Source organism: Meleagris gallopavo, chromosome 1 (assembly GCF_000146605.3).
Source record: "Meleagris gallopavo isolate NT-WF06-2002-E0010 breed Aviagen turkey brand Nicholas breeding stock chromosome 1, Turkey_5.1, whole genome shotgun sequence".
Taxonomy (NCBI): Eukaryota; Metazoa; Chordata; class Aves; order Galliformes; family Phasianidae; genus Meleagris; species Meleagris gallopavo.
Window position 1 is genome coordinate 82,928,112 of NC_015011.2, and position 20,733 is coordinate 82,948,844.

Consider the following 20,733-nt stretch of genomic DNA (forward strand, 5'->3'; position numbering starts at 1 on the left):
TAATATGGATACTTCTTCAATTAATATTTGGAAACGTAAGTCATCACAGCAACTTCTATCAATCTGCAAAGTGCTATGTAAGCACCAAAGACAGGATTCTTCACAGTCCAGATGGTAACTACTATGGATTACAAATATTTATCTCAATCTGGTAGTCTTGACTGTTTTGCTGTCTTCTTACACCATTCTGCTGAAGCCTTTTTCTACTGTTAAGATGCTGTAAGAGCAGTTCCATAGAAGAGATGCTGATATAAACCAAATCTTGTTTTATTACATTTCCTCTCCAGAGCTGGGCTTTCAGCTCTAAATCTCCAGCTGATCCAACAAACATTTGATCTCCTGATATTTTTCTAGCATGTCTAGCAGGAAGCAGCGAGGATGTAGGTAAACACACCTGGAACTACAAGGAGCCAGAAGTTATAGCAGGCATGTCCAACCAACAGCCCATGGCCTGGCCCATCCTGCCCTGCAGCCGCTCCCTGCCCCACGCCATCATGACAGTGGCTCTGCCCCACTGAATGGCTCATCCCAGCTTTGGGTGCACACCCATCACTCACAACAACCACACAGCACTGTGTGAGCAGCACTGTCTGGGCTGAAACTGAAACATGGGGCATAGTGCAGTGCTGACCCAAATGGTGGCAAATAATGTTACGCATTTTGGTACGTTGGCTGAACACATCCCTGTGAACAGCAAATAATATGCAGATGTGCCTTCTGTTGTCGTACAGGGATTTAAGAATAGGTTTCAAGAGTGCTGAAAAAATCATCAATTTTTTGGTATATTTGCAATTCCAGTTTAGTCAACATAACTGTACTATCTACAAATTTTCAAATGGAATCAGACATTCAACTCAAAAGTTTGATCGTATCTCTCTACTGGACTTTTATAAGCTCTCTCTTACCAGAGAAAGATATTCCTCGCTTCAGTTGTGCCTTATCCATGTTACTGCTTTTGGCAATATGTACATTTGTGAACCTCCTATTTTATGATGTTGGCCCACATCAGAGGTGGATGTTGGTGGTATGGCAGTAGAGGTTGAACTTTCCCACAAATATGCCCTTACATTTTCTTGCTGTGTGACTGATAGCAGCAAAGGAGCAGTCTGACAGAATGACATCTGACATGAGACTACATATGAAGCAAAGGTGCATCATTAAATTCCTCCGTGTGGAAAAAAAATTGCCCCCACTGACATTCATTGACTCTTGCTGAATGCTGATGAAGACCAAACAGTGGATGTGAGCACAGTGAGATGGTGGATGGTGTGCTGTAGCACTGGTGACAGTGGATCACCTCCACTGGTGCAGATTTTTATGAGCGCATCATGCAGGTTCTTGTTCATTGCTGGCAAAAAAAAATGTATAGCTAATGGTGGTGGCTACGTTGAAAAATAATGTTTTGTTGTTGAGAATATTCTCTATCTAATAGTGTTATTTTTCTCTTTTTATCTGTTGTAGTTTTTATGGAAATAAATAGGAAGCATTACTTTCAGAGCAACATACATATTTTATTTGCACCCCAAGACTTTTCACTCAGTGCAGCCCAGGCAGGCCAATATGTGAGACACCCTTGAGTTATACTCTGCAAAAGTCTTTTATTCAGGGGACTCAGAGCAATCTCTTTAGCGTGGTTCCAGTCTGATCCTTTGGGAGGAACTGTGCATTGGAGCAGAGATGAGGGAAGGGAAGGCAGGGAAGTATCTACTCGTGCTGTTTTACACTTAACTGCAAGCAGTGCTAGGAAATAATGGACTATGTGTGATCAAATTGGCAGTCTTGGATTCTAAAAGTTTCATATCCCCAGAGAAGTAGTGCTCTGATGTGGAGAGCCAATGGTAAGATAGTTACAGCATGTTTACTGTCCCCGGCTAACCCCTGAGATGAACTGATTATGGGAGCAGTCAACAGACATGCAGAGGAAGGAAAAGAAAGCCAAAAAATGGAGGGTCATAAGAAGTGAAAAAACCCAGCATGGAGCACTCAGGCTGAGAGGGACAAGTGTTGTGGAAGGAGGAGCTGCTGTCGAAGAGGAGGTACTAAAAAAAACAGAGTAGTTTGGGTTGTGGGCCCAGCCCAACTCTGTGAGGGATGCTAGCTTGGAGTTCCTCCAGTCTAAGGTCAGCATATGGACTTCTGATCATTGACTTTCGTTTTTCATCCCTACCTTCTGGGCCTGAAAATTCAAGCAAGGTGTGAATTCTCTTGTGGATTTCAAAGATACCTACTCATAACACTTTTTTTGACCTAAAATTCTTTATCTTCCATCTCCTTAAATCATATCTATCAAGGCTGTAGGGTTGTTTTTTTTGAACGCTTCAAGAAGTCTCAAGTGCTGCTTTCATATATGCAATTATTTGCATAAGTTTAATTTTGAGGTAGCGATCCCATCTGGGAACCTGGGGTTGTAGCTGCTGAAACGCTTTTAGTCTTGACATGAGATCAGTATTGTATGCAGCAAACATAATAATTACAGATAATTCCAGATCAGCATGACCCTTTGTAATGTTTGCAGTTTAATGGCTGCAGAGTAAAAGGCACTTGCATTGTGAATGTATCTTTGCTTTCAAGTAAATTTGTCTGGGATTTTGTTCACGTCAGATGCATTAAAATGTTCTGGATTTCAGTTTTCACTAGAAGCTGTGGGATCAGGATTTATGCATTGACTAGGAAGTATCTAGCAATGTCTTATTTCCTCCTCTTATCAGTGTGCATTATTTTTACTGACATAATGATTGATTACCATGAGCACTGTGGATGAATAAACACCATTTCAAATAATTTAAATGCCACACTGTCTGTTTCCTAATCTGTGGGGGGAAAAAGAAAAAAAAAACACTTTATTTTTACCACTGCAGTAACTTTGCTAACATTTCATATTCTGTTTTAACTTCTGTTATCACACAGTTCTGCAGCATTGCAGAAGAGTGAGTTTGTGGCCTCATAACTCCTGTCATTTGGGGGAAAAAATTGTTTCTGGTTGACTGTCCTCTTCAACATCCTCCAGGGCCTGATAAACACAGGAAATTACAGGGCATGCTGATGTGACAGAAGAATGTGCAGCCAGGGAAGCTGAGCGCATGCTGCTGGTTCTGATTGAATGGGTGCGTGCAGCCTGGTCCTGTGCAGGCTGTCCTGCCCCAGGCTCTGGATTTTTAAATGGAGAAGGGAAGAAAAGCACATCTGTCTACTTCTCTAGAAAGTGACTGAGCAGCAGTAGCCAAGTGGTGTTGCTTACTTTTCCATACAGTTTCCAAGTTATGCTCAGTCCCCACATTGCATCCTCAAGAGATCTTGAGTGAAATCTGTAGAAGTTATGAAGCTTTCCTCTCAAAAAAGTCAGGGGATGTTTGAATTTTTTTTTTCTTTTTTTTTTTTTAGGTCTGTTTCTCATCTTCCTTTCTTTTTTCTACGAGCATAAGTGAGATAATTTTGAGGCTAGAAGGCAGCTTTCAATACCCAGGAAAATGCATACCATTTCTTGCATGCTTGGCTTGCTCATTCTCTCTTTCCCTCTTGATCCCCACATTTCCTTCTGACCCCAGGGAGAAAGGTGCAGCCTGAGCTGGGGAATGAACACCCAGGGTACACAAAGCATTTATAGTTAGAAGCGGAATCTGTGGGCTGCCATCGACAACCTGTATTTGCTTGGCAAAGTTTGAGTGTAAAAATACTTTTGCAATACCACCCAGCATGTAATTTCTGGAAAGGCTTAAATCATGCAAAACTTTCTGTGATTACTGCAAGAAAAATGATACTTTGAGCTCACATGTGTGGGGAAAAAAATGTGTCTCGCAGTCACAAGTAGCTGTAAATTATTCTCATTCCTTATTCCAGTCAGCTGCAGAAACATTGTCTAGTGTTTAGTATTTGGAAACTACATAGACAGCTGTTCCACTGCCATCCTTGTGACTAGTTATCTTTTCCTCCTCTTCTCCTGGCACCACAGGACCACTGGGTCCTGGGTGACACTCATAGAACCATAAAATGAAGGGAATCTTAAAGATCATCAAGCTCCAACCCCATGCTGTGGGCAGGGCTGCCACCCACCAGCTCAGGCTGCCCGAGGCCCCACCCAACCCAGCCTTGAATGCCTCCAGAGATGGGGTATCCACAACCTCTCTGGGCAGCCTGTGCCAGTGCCTCACCACCCTCTGAGTAAAGAATTTATTCCTAACATCTAACCTAAACTTCCTTTCTTTCAGTTTAAAGCCATTCTCCCTTATCCTAATCCCTATTAGACTCAGTAAAGAGTTGGTCTCCTCCTGCTTATTATAAGCTCCCTTCAAGTACTGGCAGGCTACAGTGAGGTCTCCCTGGAGCCTTATCTCCTCCAAGCTGAGCAAGCCCAATTCCCTCAACCTTTCCTCATAGGAGAGGTGCTCCAGCCCTTTGATCATATTTGTGGCCCTCCTCTGGGCCCACTCCAAGATTCCACGTCTTTCTTGTGCTGGGGGCCCCAGCCCTGGACACAGTACTCCAGATGGGGCCTCACAAGGGCAGAGAAAATCCCCTCCCTCGCCCTGCTGGCCAACTCTCCTTTGATGCAATCCAAGAGAAGGGCAGCCTTGGCATTCTCCCTGCTTGCATCCCTGGCAGGTGTTGAGCTTTAGGGAAGGGTTGGCAGATGAGAGTGTGACTGTAGCACTTATAAAGAAGGGGCTATGCCAGCAACTTTGGCCCTGGCACCACTGAGGATGGAAGAAGCTCTGGGATGTGCATGCCTCACAACATCAGCTCTTCTGTGGTTTATTTGCTAGCTTATTGGATAAGACTCTGTGAAAATAAACCCTCAGACTGATTACTGGGATGGGCTGCACAGAGGGTTGCTGAATTCCCTCTGGTTCCCACAGCAGGGAAGGCAGCAGCCTGCCATGGCTGTACACTTCTCATCCTGCCAGGTTCTGTGGGTCCTCATAGTGCCTTTGGCATTATACAAAGCCCACAGCATGCAGCTGGCAGAACTGATGTGTGTTTTTCTGGATAAAATACATAAACAAATCCCCGTGTCTCTGAGTGAACTCAGACTGGACATTTCACTCCCCTAAACTAGTAATAATCAGTTGTATTGCTTACAGTAGTCATTCTTTTTCTGGTTCTGTTTTGTTTTCATTGGATATGAAGTAGCTGCTGCACACACCATTCTTGTCCCCTTCTTCCTTCCCTTATTTTCTTCCTTTCCTTGTTTTGAATAGTTTTGAACAGAATATCTTGATGGATAACCCAGATTTATGGCAGACAAACCTTGGAGTATTAGAGCTCTAAATGACTCAGGTTATTTATTAACTCAATCTGCTGACTGAGATTTACCTTTGACGTTTCATGTACTATGCACTACAAATTGCACTAATGCATTATTTCTTTGAACTTACTGCAGCTGTGATCTTCCGGAGGTTGGATTTCCATAGATTTCATTTAGCTTTGTAATGCAGTATCTCGCTTTGATGAGTGGTGCAAAGTACATCTTTCCATTTGGAATGCTATGCACCTGTGATGAATAATAAAATATCTAATGAAAAAACCCTTTTAATGAATGCTGTTCATTGAGTACAGACATAGGGTAGGGAAAGGCCATTTCATTCGCCTCTCATATTAATTCAAAAAGGAAAAAAACTGACAAGTCTGAAAAGACATCAGTGCCATTTGGGCCAGATGGTTTTAGAAGAACCAAACAGAGCAACAGGGCTGTTGTCTGCAGACATCCCAATAAAACACGCAGGTAAAAACCCAGCAGACTGCTTTGTATCAGCGATGTACTGAGCACTGGGGGGGCTTAGAGCTCGACTCAACGTTTTGTGAGTGGGAATGGATGTTTCCATCACTGTCACTTTTCTTCTCAACGAGAAGACAGTGAAATACTCTTGTTTTTTTCCCTTCTCCTTTGTGGCTATATAGGTCACCTTTCCTCCTGCAACCACATAGTAGTCTTGGCAACAGTAGGACCTGTGTATGTGGAAAAGTTTCCCCTCCCTAAAAATAATAAATTGAAAAATAATGCTTTAAGTGGAATTTATCTTCCAGAAATAGGAGCGGGCTCACACTACGTGACTAGGCAGCATTACATGAACCATCTGCAAGTACTGTGTGGCCCACAAGCCACAGTTTAAAACTTCTTACGCTGAACTGACCATAGGAAATAATTACTGAAAAGAAAAAAAAAAATCCTCTGTATTCTGTTGATGCCCAGATGGTTCTGCTGTAGTGTGATGGTGAGATTTTTAAGTAAGCAACAATAATAAAAGAAAGCGCATTTTGCTAATTGTCTTTAAGTGGTTATACTTGATTACATGTTGTCTGTGCAGAGATTTTGTGTGCCTTTGAGTCATGATGCACAGTAACTGGGCTTATAAAAGCCTAAAGAAAAAATGCAGTCTGATCTTAGAGCTGTAATTTTCATGAAGAAGCTACTGGATCCACGTTAACTCTCCTGGAAGTTGGGATGATGACCCCAGTTACTAGATCTTTCAATGATGCTGCCACTAAACATCTGTGTGGCACTGATAAAGCATAACCTTATCACTCAACTCAGTCTACTTGATGGGGCAAACGTGGCTAGCGGAGGGTACATAATTTACCTATCATTCACCTACTGATAGGTATCACTTGATGTTTGTAAATCCTCATGAGGCATCTGGATTGAACTGCAAAATAATGTATTAGTGAGTGGTTACCCATAAGGTCTGTACACAGTACATTTTCTCCTCTGTCAGGCATTATCTTGATTTGTGGAGCAGAGAAACATACAATGCTCTGAAGGTGAAGGAGCCAAATTTTGAATATTCGTGTTCTGTGTTCTGCTAGTGTGAGACCAACAGCGTGCCACTGTACATGATAACTGCTTTTTGTCTTAACTCATCAGCTGCCAGCTTTGCATTTCAGATCAGCACCTTTGCAGCTGGGTCACTTAGTCCTGATCTGCAAACCTGTGAAACTTAGGAGACTGGCTGCATGTCTTGAGCAGCCAGGGGAGACAAGCACCCAAATGCATTTTTAAATAGTGTAAGTGCTTATTTCATTTGCACTCTTCTGATCGAAGCAGAGAGATCAGTTAAAATGATAACCCACAGAATCTACTATTCCAATAATCAGTCTGCTTCTTTCTTTTTTTACCCTCAGGTATTGCACAATAGAAAACCATGGGTAATTTCAAAGGCCATGCGCTCCCTGGAAGCTTTTTCCTTCTTTTTGGCCTGTGGTGGTCAGTGAAGTACCCCCTGAAGTATGTCTGTCGAAAGAACAAGAGCGCTTGCTACCTGGGCTCCAGGGCAGGATTTCAGCGCCTGGAATTTGTTGAGGGCATCATCAAGGCTGTCTTTGCCCTGATTGGTAAGCTGGATGGAGTTGCCAAAGAAAATAAAAATGTAAAAGGCTGTTCTTTTTAACAGTTTTTTTCTTTTTTTCCCCAAAGCTGGTTCTCTGACAAAATGTATTTTGTTCTGTTTTGTTTGTTTGTTGTTGACTTGTTGTTTTGTTTTGTTTTTAATTAGTGGTGCAGGAAGGATTGCATCATGAACAGGTTTCTTGATATATTTTTTGTCTTGAGTTCAAGAGAGGATGCCATTCTGAAAAGGGGTAGCAGATTGATACATGCTGTTCTGCTCAGTTAAAAAAAAAAAGTGAGGCGCTCTTTGGATTCTTCTGATAGACATTTGGGTCAGAATCGGTGCTTTACTTAATTCCCCTTGGCCTTTGAATATTATGTGTTTAATAATTAGTGAAGCATCCATTAATGATTACATCATTATGACTATAGCATGGTTTTCATCTATAGCACTCTTCTACATATAGCTCTTCTACAGAGCTTCTGTAAGATCTCTTGGCTCCTTCAGATGTGGTCCATTTGAGTGTCCATGTGCTGCTCACTGCTTCAGAGAAGGAGCAAAGGTATTTTAGGCAAGAGGCCATCATGTGCAGCCTGTTAGTACCAGGCAACAGGGCACTGCTTAGCTCTTTTTAAATCCAGCCATTCTAGCCCATTGCTATGAGTGGTTTCAGATGGCCTGCCAGCTCTTAGATGTTGGTAGGCTCCTCAGAGCTATTGATATAAAGTATAAATGCAGGTACTTTTTATTAACACCATCAAAAGTGAAAATACTGACAGAGAAAGAATGAACTCCAGGTCTTCTTGGTGCCAGGGGTCCTGTTTCCCATGTTGAGGCAAAGCACACTATACCAATGGGGCTGTGCAGAGACTTGGAAATACCAGGCCTTGTCTGGACCTGAATGTGCTGCACAGCAGCCATTTGCCTTTGTTGAGGAAGTAAACTAAGTGAGGGGCATGGGGAGCTCAACATAAAAAAATGTGGGCCTCAGGTTGGAAAAGATTGTAATTTTAATTAATAAGCCTCTATTTTATCTATCTACTCTTCTTTAAATCTCAAAGTTCCCTGGTGTCTAATCCAGGATTTATCCCCGTACATTGTTCCAAAGCCTCTTTATTGTTTTCCTGTCTTCTCTGGGAACTGTACCAGTTAAGATACATCTGCACTAAAGTGATGTTATGATTACAATATAATATGCTTTAAAAAATTATCAAAACCTGAATAATAATATTCACTTTGAGGGTAAGGGCATCTTTCCTACAAATGTCCCAGTCAGTGTCTAGAAGAAGACAAGCAACTAAAACACAAATCCAGTGGGAAGAAAAGCTATCAGCTTTAATTGTTGTAATTTCAAGTCTGGTAAAAAATGCGGATGAGAAAGTTTGGCAAGGATGAGCACTTAAAGCAGTGGAAGGAAGTGCTGCTTTGGTGTTGGAAAATTCAAAAGAAAGGTGAAAAAACTCTGCGTTAGTTCTGTAATATATCTCCTTATACAGAGGGATGCTGGCACATGCTGTACTAAACAACACTACAAATAACTGTAGTGACTGAAAAGCATGATATATACCAAACCCTTCACAAACTTAATTGATGATATAAGTATCCTAAGGCTCCTTTCCCTTTTCTGGAGCACTGTTCAGTTAGCAAGATAACAAGAGGCCAAAGTAAGGAAAATGATGGAGTAGCAATACAAATAGTAACTCTGTATATGTCCTCATAGGACCTTTAATGGCACTGCACAGCGGAAGGATTTCCTTTTATGGTTTTATCATAAAGATCTCCTTTGAACTAAGAGTCTGAACTCTGCCATCCTGCATATTGCAGGGACTGATGTGGGAAGTCTTTCTTTTGATTACTTCGGCATGTGTTAAACTCATGTTTTAAACACTGGGAAAGACAGCTGAAAAATTTATTCAATAGCAATTGTTTAAAAATAAAAAGAAGAAGACAAAGCACATAATGGCCACGTCCATTTTCACTACTGAGAACTGCAGGATGCAAATAGTCTCATCAGGAGTGGAGCTGAAGCCTGGCTTCCTGTGGCTTTCTTCTTTCTGGATTGTCTGATGCTTAATATATGCTTGAGCTCCTCTATGGTCTTCCCCTCAGCAAATAAATTTATTTCACCTCTCTTCCACCCACTGCCTTTTTTCCTGAAAATGTATAGAATATTAATGTCTTTGAGGCCCTCTGTGCCTCCATTTGAATTTGCACAACAGATTAGAAACTTTACTGGGAATGAGTGAACTGGGAAGAAGGAAGAAAAACACAGCAATCACATGGAGCAGACTTCAGGAAACTGGACCCAGATGTCTGACATTTTGCTGCTGCATTAGTGTATATTTCTGCCTCCTCTGTTTGTAAAAAGCCTTCTCATCAGTCTCTATCCTAAGCACTGGGACAAATAGCAATATTTCTCATTTCATGTGCAGGAATGGTGGCTGAGCAGTTTGTTCCTGACGGACCTCACCTGAAGTTGTATAATTACGAGGAAAAGCACTGGGATCACTTGATGAACTGGCAGCATGCCACCATGTATCTCTTTTACGGCGTTTCAGGCTTGGTTGATATTGTGGCTCATGGAACTAATGCTCTGCCAGTGGCCATGGACAGGATGATGCTTTCCTTAGCAGTTTTTATTGAAGGTGAGTTTGCTTTTCCCTGTAGAGATGCCTGTGAAACTGGCACACAGCTATCAGCCCTTTTATTGGGATTCTCGATTCAGCCTTAGAGAATGAGCTCTATGAGAGATGAGCATTAGCCACCCTGAAACCTTTAAAAAAACAAAAAAAAAAAAACAACCCCAAGAATTCCTGGCTCTCCTTAAACTGCTAAGGATTTGTCCACATTGTAGCTCAAGAGCTCAAGAGCATGGTTCTGCAACACACAGGTTCACCTCTGCTTTCCTAAGCTGCTAAGATAGTAATAGGAGTGTTGTGAGAATATTTCAGTTAAGTGCTCAGTAGTTCAGGCACGTGCTTCAGTGTATGTACCAAGAAAGTATGCTGTCAGCATGTGTGTTTCTACCTGCACAGCTGTCACGCTCTGGAACTACAATACAGACATACTCAATTTTTACTTTCTGTGAGCACAATCTATCCCTCTTGTTACACTTCTTAAATTACTCACTTATTTTATTCCAGGTTTTCTTTTTTGCTACCACCTTCATGGGAGAGCCATGCTGGATATTCACGTTCATCAGTTATTGCTGTATGCTATCTTTGGAGGTGCTATTTGCATATTTCTGGAAGTTTTCTTCCGTGGCAGTATTGTACTTGAGATGTTCCGTACAAGCCTCTGCATATTACAAGGCAGCTGGTTCTGGCAGGTGGGTCATTACTTTGCCTTGGGAATGTTTTCCTTCACCAACATTAGTCATCTACCCCTTTGCAGATGTTTGAAAGCTCATATAATATGTCTTTTAAATAGAAACCTCAAAGGACTCATGGAAAACAGCACACCATTAATGTCTCTTTAAAGAGGCATTTTACAGACAATAGGCCATTTTACTCCTGCTGTATTTTATTTGAATCAATACAAAAGCTAAGTTGGTTTTGTTGAGCTTTCCCTTGCAATAATCATTAAAGGTCCCCTCTGATCTCTGTAACATCCTATCCAAATCTGCAAGCCAAACGGCAACTATTTTACAACCCTGGCAATGTTTGCTGCTGTGGGAACAGGTGGTCAGTGCCCAGGGGAGAATGGTAAAGGGGAGGCAAACAGCTTCATTGCCCTTCCATGAAGAAAAGTGAAGGCGCAAATGATTTTTCATGTGCTGAGGCAGGTTGCCTCTTTCTACATTCTAAAAACATTTCAACAGTGGTAACCTACATTCAAAAGGTACTTAAACTCCCAATTCCCATTAATCAAGTACTATACAGTTTATAACTTCTCCAGTGTTCGAGCATGTGAGCAGGGGAAGTAACAGTCTAAGCCTGTACGTTTTGGACTTGTCCAGCAATGACTCTTCAGAATGTAGCCGCCATCCGTTGGCTTATGTGGGGATTCTGTTGGATTAATGAATATTTCATAGCATCCCTTTGCTGTTAGAGGGAATCTCATAAATTGTTGCAAACTTCTAACAGAGCAATAGGAGTGCTGGTGACTCCATGAGTTTGATCTTATAGTGGAGAACTGAGGTCACTACAGTGATTTTTCTTTCCGGCATGTCTAGACAGCCTTCTCTTTTTTATATGCTGGCCAGACACTATGAATAAAAACGTTTGCTGTTCCTTAGGAGAACTGGACACTCAGCACCAAATCAAACATTTAAATACTTGCTTTGGCAGGAAGACAGACCTCCTAAACGGTAGTATTTTTCTATAAGTGAACTCAAGAGCTGCGGCACTCAGTGTTTTATTTTCTTTTTTTTTTTTTGTAAACATTTCCTCACTGATTTAAGAAGCTTTACAAAAGAGGAATTAGTTGCACTCTTTTATTCTTTGTTGTCTATCTAGTCTAACTTTAAAACAAGTTATTCCTTTAGCTGCAGAGTCAGTGTGTTTTCTGTTTCAAAGTAAAAGCTGAAGAACTAAAAATAGAAGAGATTTAAGTGCGTTTTTTTTCACACCCACATTAGACTTCAACCATATGTGTGACTAAAAACCACATACTGGCTGCAGCATGACAGGTCTGTAGAAGGTAAAGGAGCTTTCTTTCTGCATCATCAACACCTTCATTCATTGAGTTCTCAGCATGTAAATACAAAATGCTCTCCTCTCCTCCTTCTTCCTTTCCCCCTTTTCCTAGTTCCCAAATCCTCAACTAAATGGTTGAACTTTGAAGAGTGTCATATAGTATGGAGGAGTGGTGCTGGTAAGGTCTGACCCCTCACCAGCCATGGGGTTACTAATTTTCTAGTTTATGGAATGATATGAGTTTGGTCTTTCCTAGCTCTGGCTAAGCAAATCAGCTATATATTTCTCACAAGTTTGTAGCCTTGGGTAAGAAAACTGCATTTTTACTTTATTTCAAAACCTAATGTTTTCCCAGATGGAAGCAGATGTAGGGCTTGCCTTTGTTTATTGATTTATTATTCATCTTCTGAATTGTTTAACACATTCCTGAACACTGTTGAGAATACATGCAAGTGGCTGGGTGGGTTTTCTGTATGGTGATGAGTTTGTAGTTTGTAAAACATGTGGCTGAGAATTATCCCCTTTCCTTACTACAAGTGGTTCTGGTTGTGCTGAGCCTTGTTGGACCACTTGATCACTCTCTGAGCAAGAGCAGAGTGAATCTGAAACTGGCTCTGTGTCTTCCAAGTCATTTCTGCACAAAGCTTTGTGAAATTATTCATCCCATCTGAGTGTGATTGCAAATCTGTTTCTAATAATCAGCACTATGAGCAAATGAAATGTCTTCTGTGTGATGGGTAGCATAATATATGATACAGCATAGCATAGACATCACATGACGTCTGCTAAATATCTTTTATTTATTTATTGCAGATTGGCTTTGTTCTTTATCCTCCAAATGGGAGCCCTGAGTGGAATCAAATGGATCATACCAATATGATGTTCCTGACCATGTGCTACTGCTGGCATTATGCTTTTGCTATTCTTATACTTGCAGTGAACTACACAATTGTCAGCTGGTAAGTTAACTGAAAACTGTCTAAAACTATGGAGACCTGTTTGTTTCACCAGGAGCTTTATTTTTGGTAGACTTTACCAGCAAATCAGTTTCCACAAAGTAATTAATTGTCTTGGAAAGTAAAATGAAATTAGCTGTAGATAATCAGTGAGGAAAATGTGACTAGTTGCTTCAATAGAAAGGAGAAAAATATTCATCAAATAGAATTTGGATAGAATAATGCTTCTAGCATTGATAGTCTTCCACATTTGTAACTGCATAACTTGCAGTGAGTTAGAAGTTGGGGAAACCTTTTTCTTTCTTTTCAGTGCTTGTCTTTACCAATTCCAAGTGGATTTAATAACAGGCTTAATGACTTGAAGATGATTGGTCAGGTTTCACTGCTAGTACTTTCCTTTGACCAGACCTGATTTTTTTTTACTAGCCAGTTTCATCTCTAATTTCTAAAGATAGCTCTTTTCCTTGCTTCCCAATGCTAATTGTGACAGAATTCTGACTGCTGTGTGAACTTTGCTGTAAAAATGATCCTGATCCTCTGCACGGTGTCTTCAGCAGTGGCCTGTTACAGGTCTTAATAAATCAATCATCTGAACGCCCTGATTTGATGCAAGTGTTGAATAGTTTTTTACCTTCTAAAAGCAGCCATGCTTTTCTTTGAGCCACTATCTGATTCCTAATATTTATGGCAAGCCTTTCTTTTTTTTTCTCCAGGGCAGTCCGGTCAAAGATTAAGCAGTCTCAGTCCATGGAAATGGGATTACTGAAAACATCTGAACGAGATCAGGAGTCAGAAGATGAAATTTAGTATGAATATGGCTCAACTAGTTTGTCCGCTCTACCATTAGGCTAACTGATACCTCATTTCTTGACTTGTTTACTGTCTTACTTGCTCTTTAGTACAGCTTGCAATGGAAATATCATCGCCTAAGAATTGTCTACATCTACACAGTTAGATCTTCATTTGTGGAGGGTAAGCCTGGTATTGATTTGCGTTGGTTCCACTAGAACCTTGCTTATCACATGCCTCAGTGAAAAAGAGACTAATATTAGACATACTCAGAGTGAGGTGGCATTACCAAGTCTGTGTGTTAGACTCATTAAAAGCTAAGCAAAATGTTTTCCATCTGCTGCTGAACGAATGGTTTTGTTTCCACAATTAGGGTGTCCAAATAAGTGTGTTTGTTGAACTGCAAACAGCACAGTGCATAAACAAATCTGCAGACCTGGAAGAGAGTAGAACAACATACAAAATCACAGCCTTGCAGCTGTCTTTTATAACAAATTCACATCTTTGCTTGTGGCTTTATGTTAAATGGAAAGAACTACTCACAGCAAAGCCCTTCAGCGTTTCCTTGAACAGTGTGCTGTGTGTTCACTCCTAAACTTCTGTAGGAGGACCAGAGGGGTGTATAGTAAATGCAAACTACCACAGTTCCCTTCTTTGCCTAGATAGTCTCGCCTCTTTGCTATCATTTGGCTTTGAAAGGCAGTGCATTGACCCTGCTTCTCCCCAGCACATAGAGCAGCTTCTTTTCCAGTAAAATCGTCCTGCGTCAGCCCCTGGCTAAAAAAGCAGTTCCTTTCCCTAGTCTATTTCCTTCCCTTACGTGGGGTTTGGTGCAATTTCAACAAGGCTTGGGGGAAGACATACGTCTGTACCCAGCACCTGGATCTGGACTAGGTGATACTGAACTGTGAGGTGGATGAGATGGGCTTGCACCTCTTCCCACAAACGCTGAGCAATCTATACAATGCAAAATCAGTGATTTATAGTCTATACGATGCAAAAGTGATCAGTGCAAGGGCAGAGGTTTCCTTTAAAGTGGTTCTGTGCCCAGATGGCCGTGAGTATTGTTCTCTCTGTATAATAATAATTTTTTATTTTTTTTTCCCCCTTCTTTAATTGCATTTATTTTTCCCACTGGAAAAGCTGCAGCCAGGCCCGGGGTGCCCTCTCCAGCACTCAGTCTCACTTGGGACATGCTCCAACCTCAACAGTTGCAATAGCAAAATAACTGATACGTGGCAGAAGGCAACAGAAGAGTGAGTGTGTAAGCACACTGCCCCCGTGGGGCTAACTCCTGCAGCCTGGCTCTTACTCTCTTGATATCTTACAAAACTGGGCTTCAGTTTTCCAGGGGTCTGATGACAGGAGATGTGCTGATGGTCATGGGCGATGATGCATGGTCAGCTGTGGTGAGGCGGTTATTCTGGAAAATAGCTTCTAGCATTTAGAGCATTCCACCTAAAAATACTATTTTCTAGTTGCTGATGCAGGAGTTCTATTCAAATAATACTGGGTTTGGTGCTGCAGAAGTATTTGTTATTCTGCTATTTCCGTATTCTCCTGAGGGAATGTAGCACTGGGCTCTGGAAGAGAGAGTTGTAGGGTCTGGACCCTCCAGTTTCCAGTTTCACCAGAAGAATGAGTAACATAAAATTACTAATTGTGGTAAGCTGATTGCTTAAAAAGATGAGCAAAAACATAGTTTTTAGCTCAAGAGGATCTCAGGGCTCAGAAAAAAAATAGCACTAAATGCTTTTTCTATAGCTATTTTATTTCATTTATAAGATTTTCCCTTTTGTCTCCTCTCTTCCAAAGAGAATTTTTGTTAGCTACATGTGCTGTTAATGCTGAATTTTAGAACATCAGGCTTACCAGTGCCTTTCTAAAATAAACAGGGTCATTTATTTTGAAGGAGAAAGAACTTTTCTCCTCATAGACAGAAGAAGTGCAAGTTTCTTTGGTGCTTTTTTTTGCTGATAAGCCCGGTTAATACTGTACAAATATTAAGGTGCTGTATCTTTAAACTAAAGTGAAATCCTAAGCAGGAAAAAAAAGTGTGTTGACATGGCTGAGTTTTGATATGACTTTTTGGAAGAGTTCAGCTGGTCCTTTCCTGAATTATTTTAGATCTTTACCAAGTGTCACAACACTTGAAAGTAGTGTCAGATTATCTATCAAATCTACATCAGGATGTAAAACTAGCTGGCTGCCAGACTTTTCTGTGTTTACAAATGCAAACTAGGAAACTTCAAATACATAGTCCTAATATCATTGTTTCTCTTATTGATTGCTCCTCTTCACTGTCTTTCTCTGAAGTGCCTTGGAGATTTCGGCAGACTTTAACAAAGTGTGTCTCAGGACATCATTGTAGACTAGATATCAGTATGGCATTTTTGTAGCTCTCACTTTTGCAACAGTTTTACTGTAAACTCTGAAGGGATGGATATTTAATTCCCTCTGAAAATCTAAGACTTGAGTTTCATTACTGCAGTTTCATTGAAATCAAATTTTCTGTGGGTGTAAGGGGAAGGAACCTTCAGTTTGCTGAGGAGCTTGACTGCTAATAGCATCGGGGCTACCTAGGCCAAATGTAGCGTATCATCGCACCCAGCTGTAACTTAGTACTCACTCATTGCACTACATGGCTGGGGTGTAAAGCTTCTGAAGTGCTGGGAAATGGAGAAGATGGTTACTTATAGAAGAGAACCTGGGGAATGTTACTAAAGTCTATCTCAGTGAGCCAGAATCTGTTGGCAAAGTGACAGGTCCTCATGGGATTCAGTCACCTGAGCGAGCTGTGAATATGGAAGCTGTTTAGCAAAAAATCCTGCTTTTTCAGAAGCAGAAAGTGCCAGTACTTAGACTTAACAGTCAGGAGAGTCTCCAGCTGCCACTTTTCCTCTTGGGACCACCTCAGCCTCATGAGTTCAGCTTTGTCCCTGTCCATGTCCGGATGTTATTTCAACAGTGTTTGTTTGTCTGCTTGTTTTCTTTTGAGAGATCCTTTGCAGAACTCAGCCTGCTGAGGTATCTCCTGCATCTCCTCATGTTCCCGTGTGGTGAATTCCCTGTAAATGATCAGAGACCACCAGACACGCCAGCTGGTTGTGGTGCTGCTTTGCTTAGCAAAGGTGCCTCTAAAAGAAGCCTGAAGTGGAAGTGAGTGCAGTCTATTACCAAGTACTACAGGATGTACTCCTTCCAAAACCTCTCTTTGTATAAGAGAAGTTGGCATTGTATTACCAGACTTGAAGAAATGCAAGTAAAACAGGTCCTGAAGTCTTAAAGAAAGAGCAGTTTCTTGGATTTGCTTTTAATATGTAGAGTGTTATGGTGGGATTTTGTGCATAATGTACCACATAGGACAGAAACAAGCATTTCAGGGGTGGGTTTTCATTACACAGAACATCTGACTCAGTCTTTTCAAGTGTTATTCAAAACAGATGTCCAAGAACAGGAGGGTGCCTATGTGGTGGAAAGGGAACAACTGTTGGCATTTCACTAGTGTCTGATTTTGCTGGAATTGAATGAGTGGAGGGAACTCTGACAAGTTTGCAAACACCACTCAGAAAAGGTAGCTGCTCTCAAGAGAATTTAAATTATTGTTAAATATTGGTGTCTTTTCAAAACTATATGGTAGTGTATAATGACAAGATATGCCTGTAATTTTATTTAAATAAAATCAGTTTATTCATCTAAGATGTCTGTTATGTTTTCAGGGAAAAAACATAATCATTATGGGGCAGGATGGGATAGATAGACATGTTACTCCGACGAGCCCACCTAGAGTAAATTTGGCAGTGCAGAGGATTTCATCCTAAATACTGAGGTAACAGAAAGCTTTGGTAAATCTGGTACTTTAATGTACGACCCCTATATGGTTCAGCTTTGCTGGTCTATGGCAGTTGGGTTAGGGCTACAGAAGTTAATGGAAGAAAACAGAAAAGTTATTTATCCAGAAAGTCCCTTAGTATGTGCAATAGTGGAATAAAGACTGAATTTCAAGTACTCCCAAGGACTGCACATCTGTTAAAAGGGAGGAGGATGACTGGAAAACTGCTGGGCATTTGCCTCTAAAATCTGTTCTAGGTCAAATATGTACTTGCTCAAAATAAGTGGAAAAAGCCTAATATTTGTCAAACAGGGCATAACTAGTCTTCAAATGACTTTCAGAATAGTAATTTCTAGCAACTTGATGTGAAATCGTTGCAGTTTATGGATTTCTATAAGACACTACATACACTTCTTAGAATAAAAACACATTTTAAAAAATAGTTGAAAAAGCATAATTACAAATACGACATCATGGTTTGGAGCTTTATTCAGGAAAAAAAAGTTCTTGTGTAAGGGCTACTACATTTTAATAAGATATTCTGAAAAGGATGTTAGCCAAGGGGTCAACATCACTGCAAGGGCATGAAATGAGATGGTTATGTCTGCAAATTGTTGCATCTCTGAAAGGGAGAAAGAAGAAAAGGACAACAAGCTGCATTTCTAAAAGAGATCCATGCAACTGATTAGCAATTGAGCAGCTAGAAATCTCCTCTCGCTTGAGGACTAAAGGGGAGGGGAAGCTGCATTTATGGCATATGGTGTTCCAGTCTGCTTCCAGTGCTGTTTATGTGGAATGAGGTTCCCAGATACACTCTGGGTTTTTATGGCACCAGTATGGCAACTCCAAAAGCAATGTTGCTGAGTTCCTGCTCCACAATTCAATGACAGCATGAGTGAAATCCTAGAATCATAGAATCATAAAATTCTTCACTGCTTTGCTGGAATTTTACTTGTTTGTAGCTGTGACTCAATCAGATGTAGTTGACACATGAAAAAAATGTCAAAGATGGTGTTTACTGCTGACACTGCACTTTATTTGGGCTTGAAAACAAAAAATAGAAAGGAAATAAGAAACATCTGGCTTCAATTAAGTCTCAAAGGAAATAGAGAGAAGCAGAAGAAACACATCTAGTCACTCAAGAACAGTTCTGTCTTCTCACAGCTGTGTCACATACAAACTTGCAAGTAATAAGGTTTTCTTTCAGTTTTATTTTTCTATCATTTAAGAAAAGTTTACTGTTTTCATAAATAAAATGTACTATCCTCTAGGATGTATTTTTGTTTAAATTTTGCCATCTGTTCCCTCGTGCCATTATTGTTTGATTATTAAGACTTATATAAAGAGCTTTGGTGAATTTAGAAGCTTGCAATCTTTTCAGCCTATAGTTCTCCTGCCACTTCCCAGCTGACAAACCATCTTCATTTACAACCTGAGACTGTAAGCCGAAATTCTGGAATCGTGGTAGAGACACAGCATCTCACTCAAAGACATACAGTGATGTCAGATATGTAAAGGAATGAAGGAGGGATAATATTTTCACTGAACAGTAAGGGCAGCATTAGTAAACACGGAATTTAGTTTTTATTTCTTTCCTGCTTTGCTATCTCTGTGAGTACACAAGGCCCTTGCTATCACACAGAGACACCTCTAAGAGCAAAGGACACTAGATGTGGGAGCTGAGTATGCTTTACACTTTTAATAACAATCCTCACATTTGGGTCTATACTGAAAATCTGCATTGGAATATTCTATGACTCAGTTTCCACCCAGAATGCCCTGTCTATTTATGTCTGCCTTGCTCTCACTGTCTCTATACAAGTCCTTTTTTTGAGACCTGTTTCTAAACTTGGTATGAAAGTGCTTCTGCAGGTAAAGAAGCCTAACCAGCTCCCTTCTCTTCCTAAGAGCTGCTGAGGAAGAACACCATGTAAAAGCAGGGCACTGTTCCTGCTCGTGTACCAGAGACTCATTCACTGGTTACCAATGAAAAAATGTCAGTCTTCATTCTGAATCATTTTTTTTAAATAGCTCTGCTTGCCTCTTCTTTTTGACAGTGACATTAATCTCCTACTTATAAATTTGTCAGTAGGAGACATGATAGCATGAAGAAAATTTTGGTTTTAGCAGTCCCTGAGTTGTAAATTTTCTTCTTCACATTTTTTGTGCATGTTTTTCCAGTGTTTTCTTTCCCTTCCTTATTCTATCTGAATGAGACAGATGCCCTGCGAGCCCAAAGAACACAGGTTCTATTCCCTGTTGCCTCAGAGTCTGCTCACTGACTGCATTTAATGGAGGAGATGCACAGAGATGATGCAGTGAAGCTCTCCCCCAGGGACACCATGGTTTGCATCTGGAATACCTTCAAGAATAAGGTAGACAATGCCTCCAATCAAGATGGGGAGAAGTGAGAGGTTACTATCCACGTGCCCCTCCATTCACTTGGAGCGTTGCATCCAGATGTGTAGTCTTCAGTACAGGAGAGACGTACACCTGTTGGAACACATCCTGAGGAGGGCTACATAAATGATCCAAGGGATGGAACACATCTCCTACAAGGACAGGCTGAGAGAGCTGAGGTTGGTCAGACTGGAGAGGAGAAGGCTCTGTGAAGACCTGACAGAGACCTTTCAGTAAGTAACGGGAGGCTATAAAAAAGAAGGGAGCAGACTCGTTAGCAGGATTTGTTCCAACAGGACAAGAAGAAATAGTTTCAAATTGAAAGAGGAGAGATTCAGTCTGAATATAAGGAGAAAGGGCTTTTTGTTTTTTGTTTTTTTATGTGTGTGTGTTAAGAGCCGTTACAAAGCACTGGTACAAGTTGTCCAGAGAGGTGATAGATTCCCCATCCCTGAAGACACTCAAGACCAGTCTGGACTGGGCTCTGAGCAACCTGCTCTAGCTGTAGGTGTTCCTGCTCCTTGCAGGGGAGTTGTACTAGATGACCACTAATGGTCTCTTCCAATTCAAAAGATTCTATGATTCTATATTCCTCTTATTTAGCTGTTGGTGGTTGCACCACAGTGTGCCAGGGCCTTACCCTCTGTCAGATGGGCGCAGGCCTTGTGCAGTGGTTTGCATCTACCAGCCTGGGCAGAGGTAGGGGCAGCTGTTGAGTAGTCCCTGCTTCACCACTTGTCCCAATTACATGGCGTGGAGGTGCCATTTACACTCCTGAAATTAAACACCAAGGCCTG

At 41.0% G+C, this 20,733-nt stretch overlaps 1 protein-coding gene across 3 annotated transcripts in view; it reads left to right on the forward strand.

The window, feature by feature from the left end:
- Window positions 1-17,403, forward strand: part of TMEM45A (transmembrane protein 45A) — a 20,396-nt gene extending 2,993 nt beyond the window's left edge. For 2 of the 3 annotated variants that reach the window (XM_010720172.2, XM_010720179.3), the window contains exons 2-6: window positions 7,117-7,326; window positions 9,755-9,967; window positions 10,466-10,650; window positions 12,773-12,918; window positions 13,629-17,403. In XM_010720172.2, coding sequence (XP_010718474.1) covers window positions 7,137-7,326; window positions 9,755-9,967; window positions 10,466-10,650; window positions 12,773-12,918; window positions 13,629-13,722 — 828 coding nt within the window. In that variant the 5' untranslated portion in view covers window positions 7,117-7,136 and the 3' untranslated portion in view covers window positions 13,723-17,403. Of the gene's footprint in view, window positions 1-6,978; window positions 7,000-7,116; window positions 7,327-9,754; window positions 9,968-10,465; window positions 10,651-12,772; window positions 12,919-13,628 lie in introns of those variants that run through there. The other variant, XM_010720185.3, reaches the window with a different exon arrangement.
- Window positions 17,404-20,733: the final 3,330 nt, after the last annotated feature.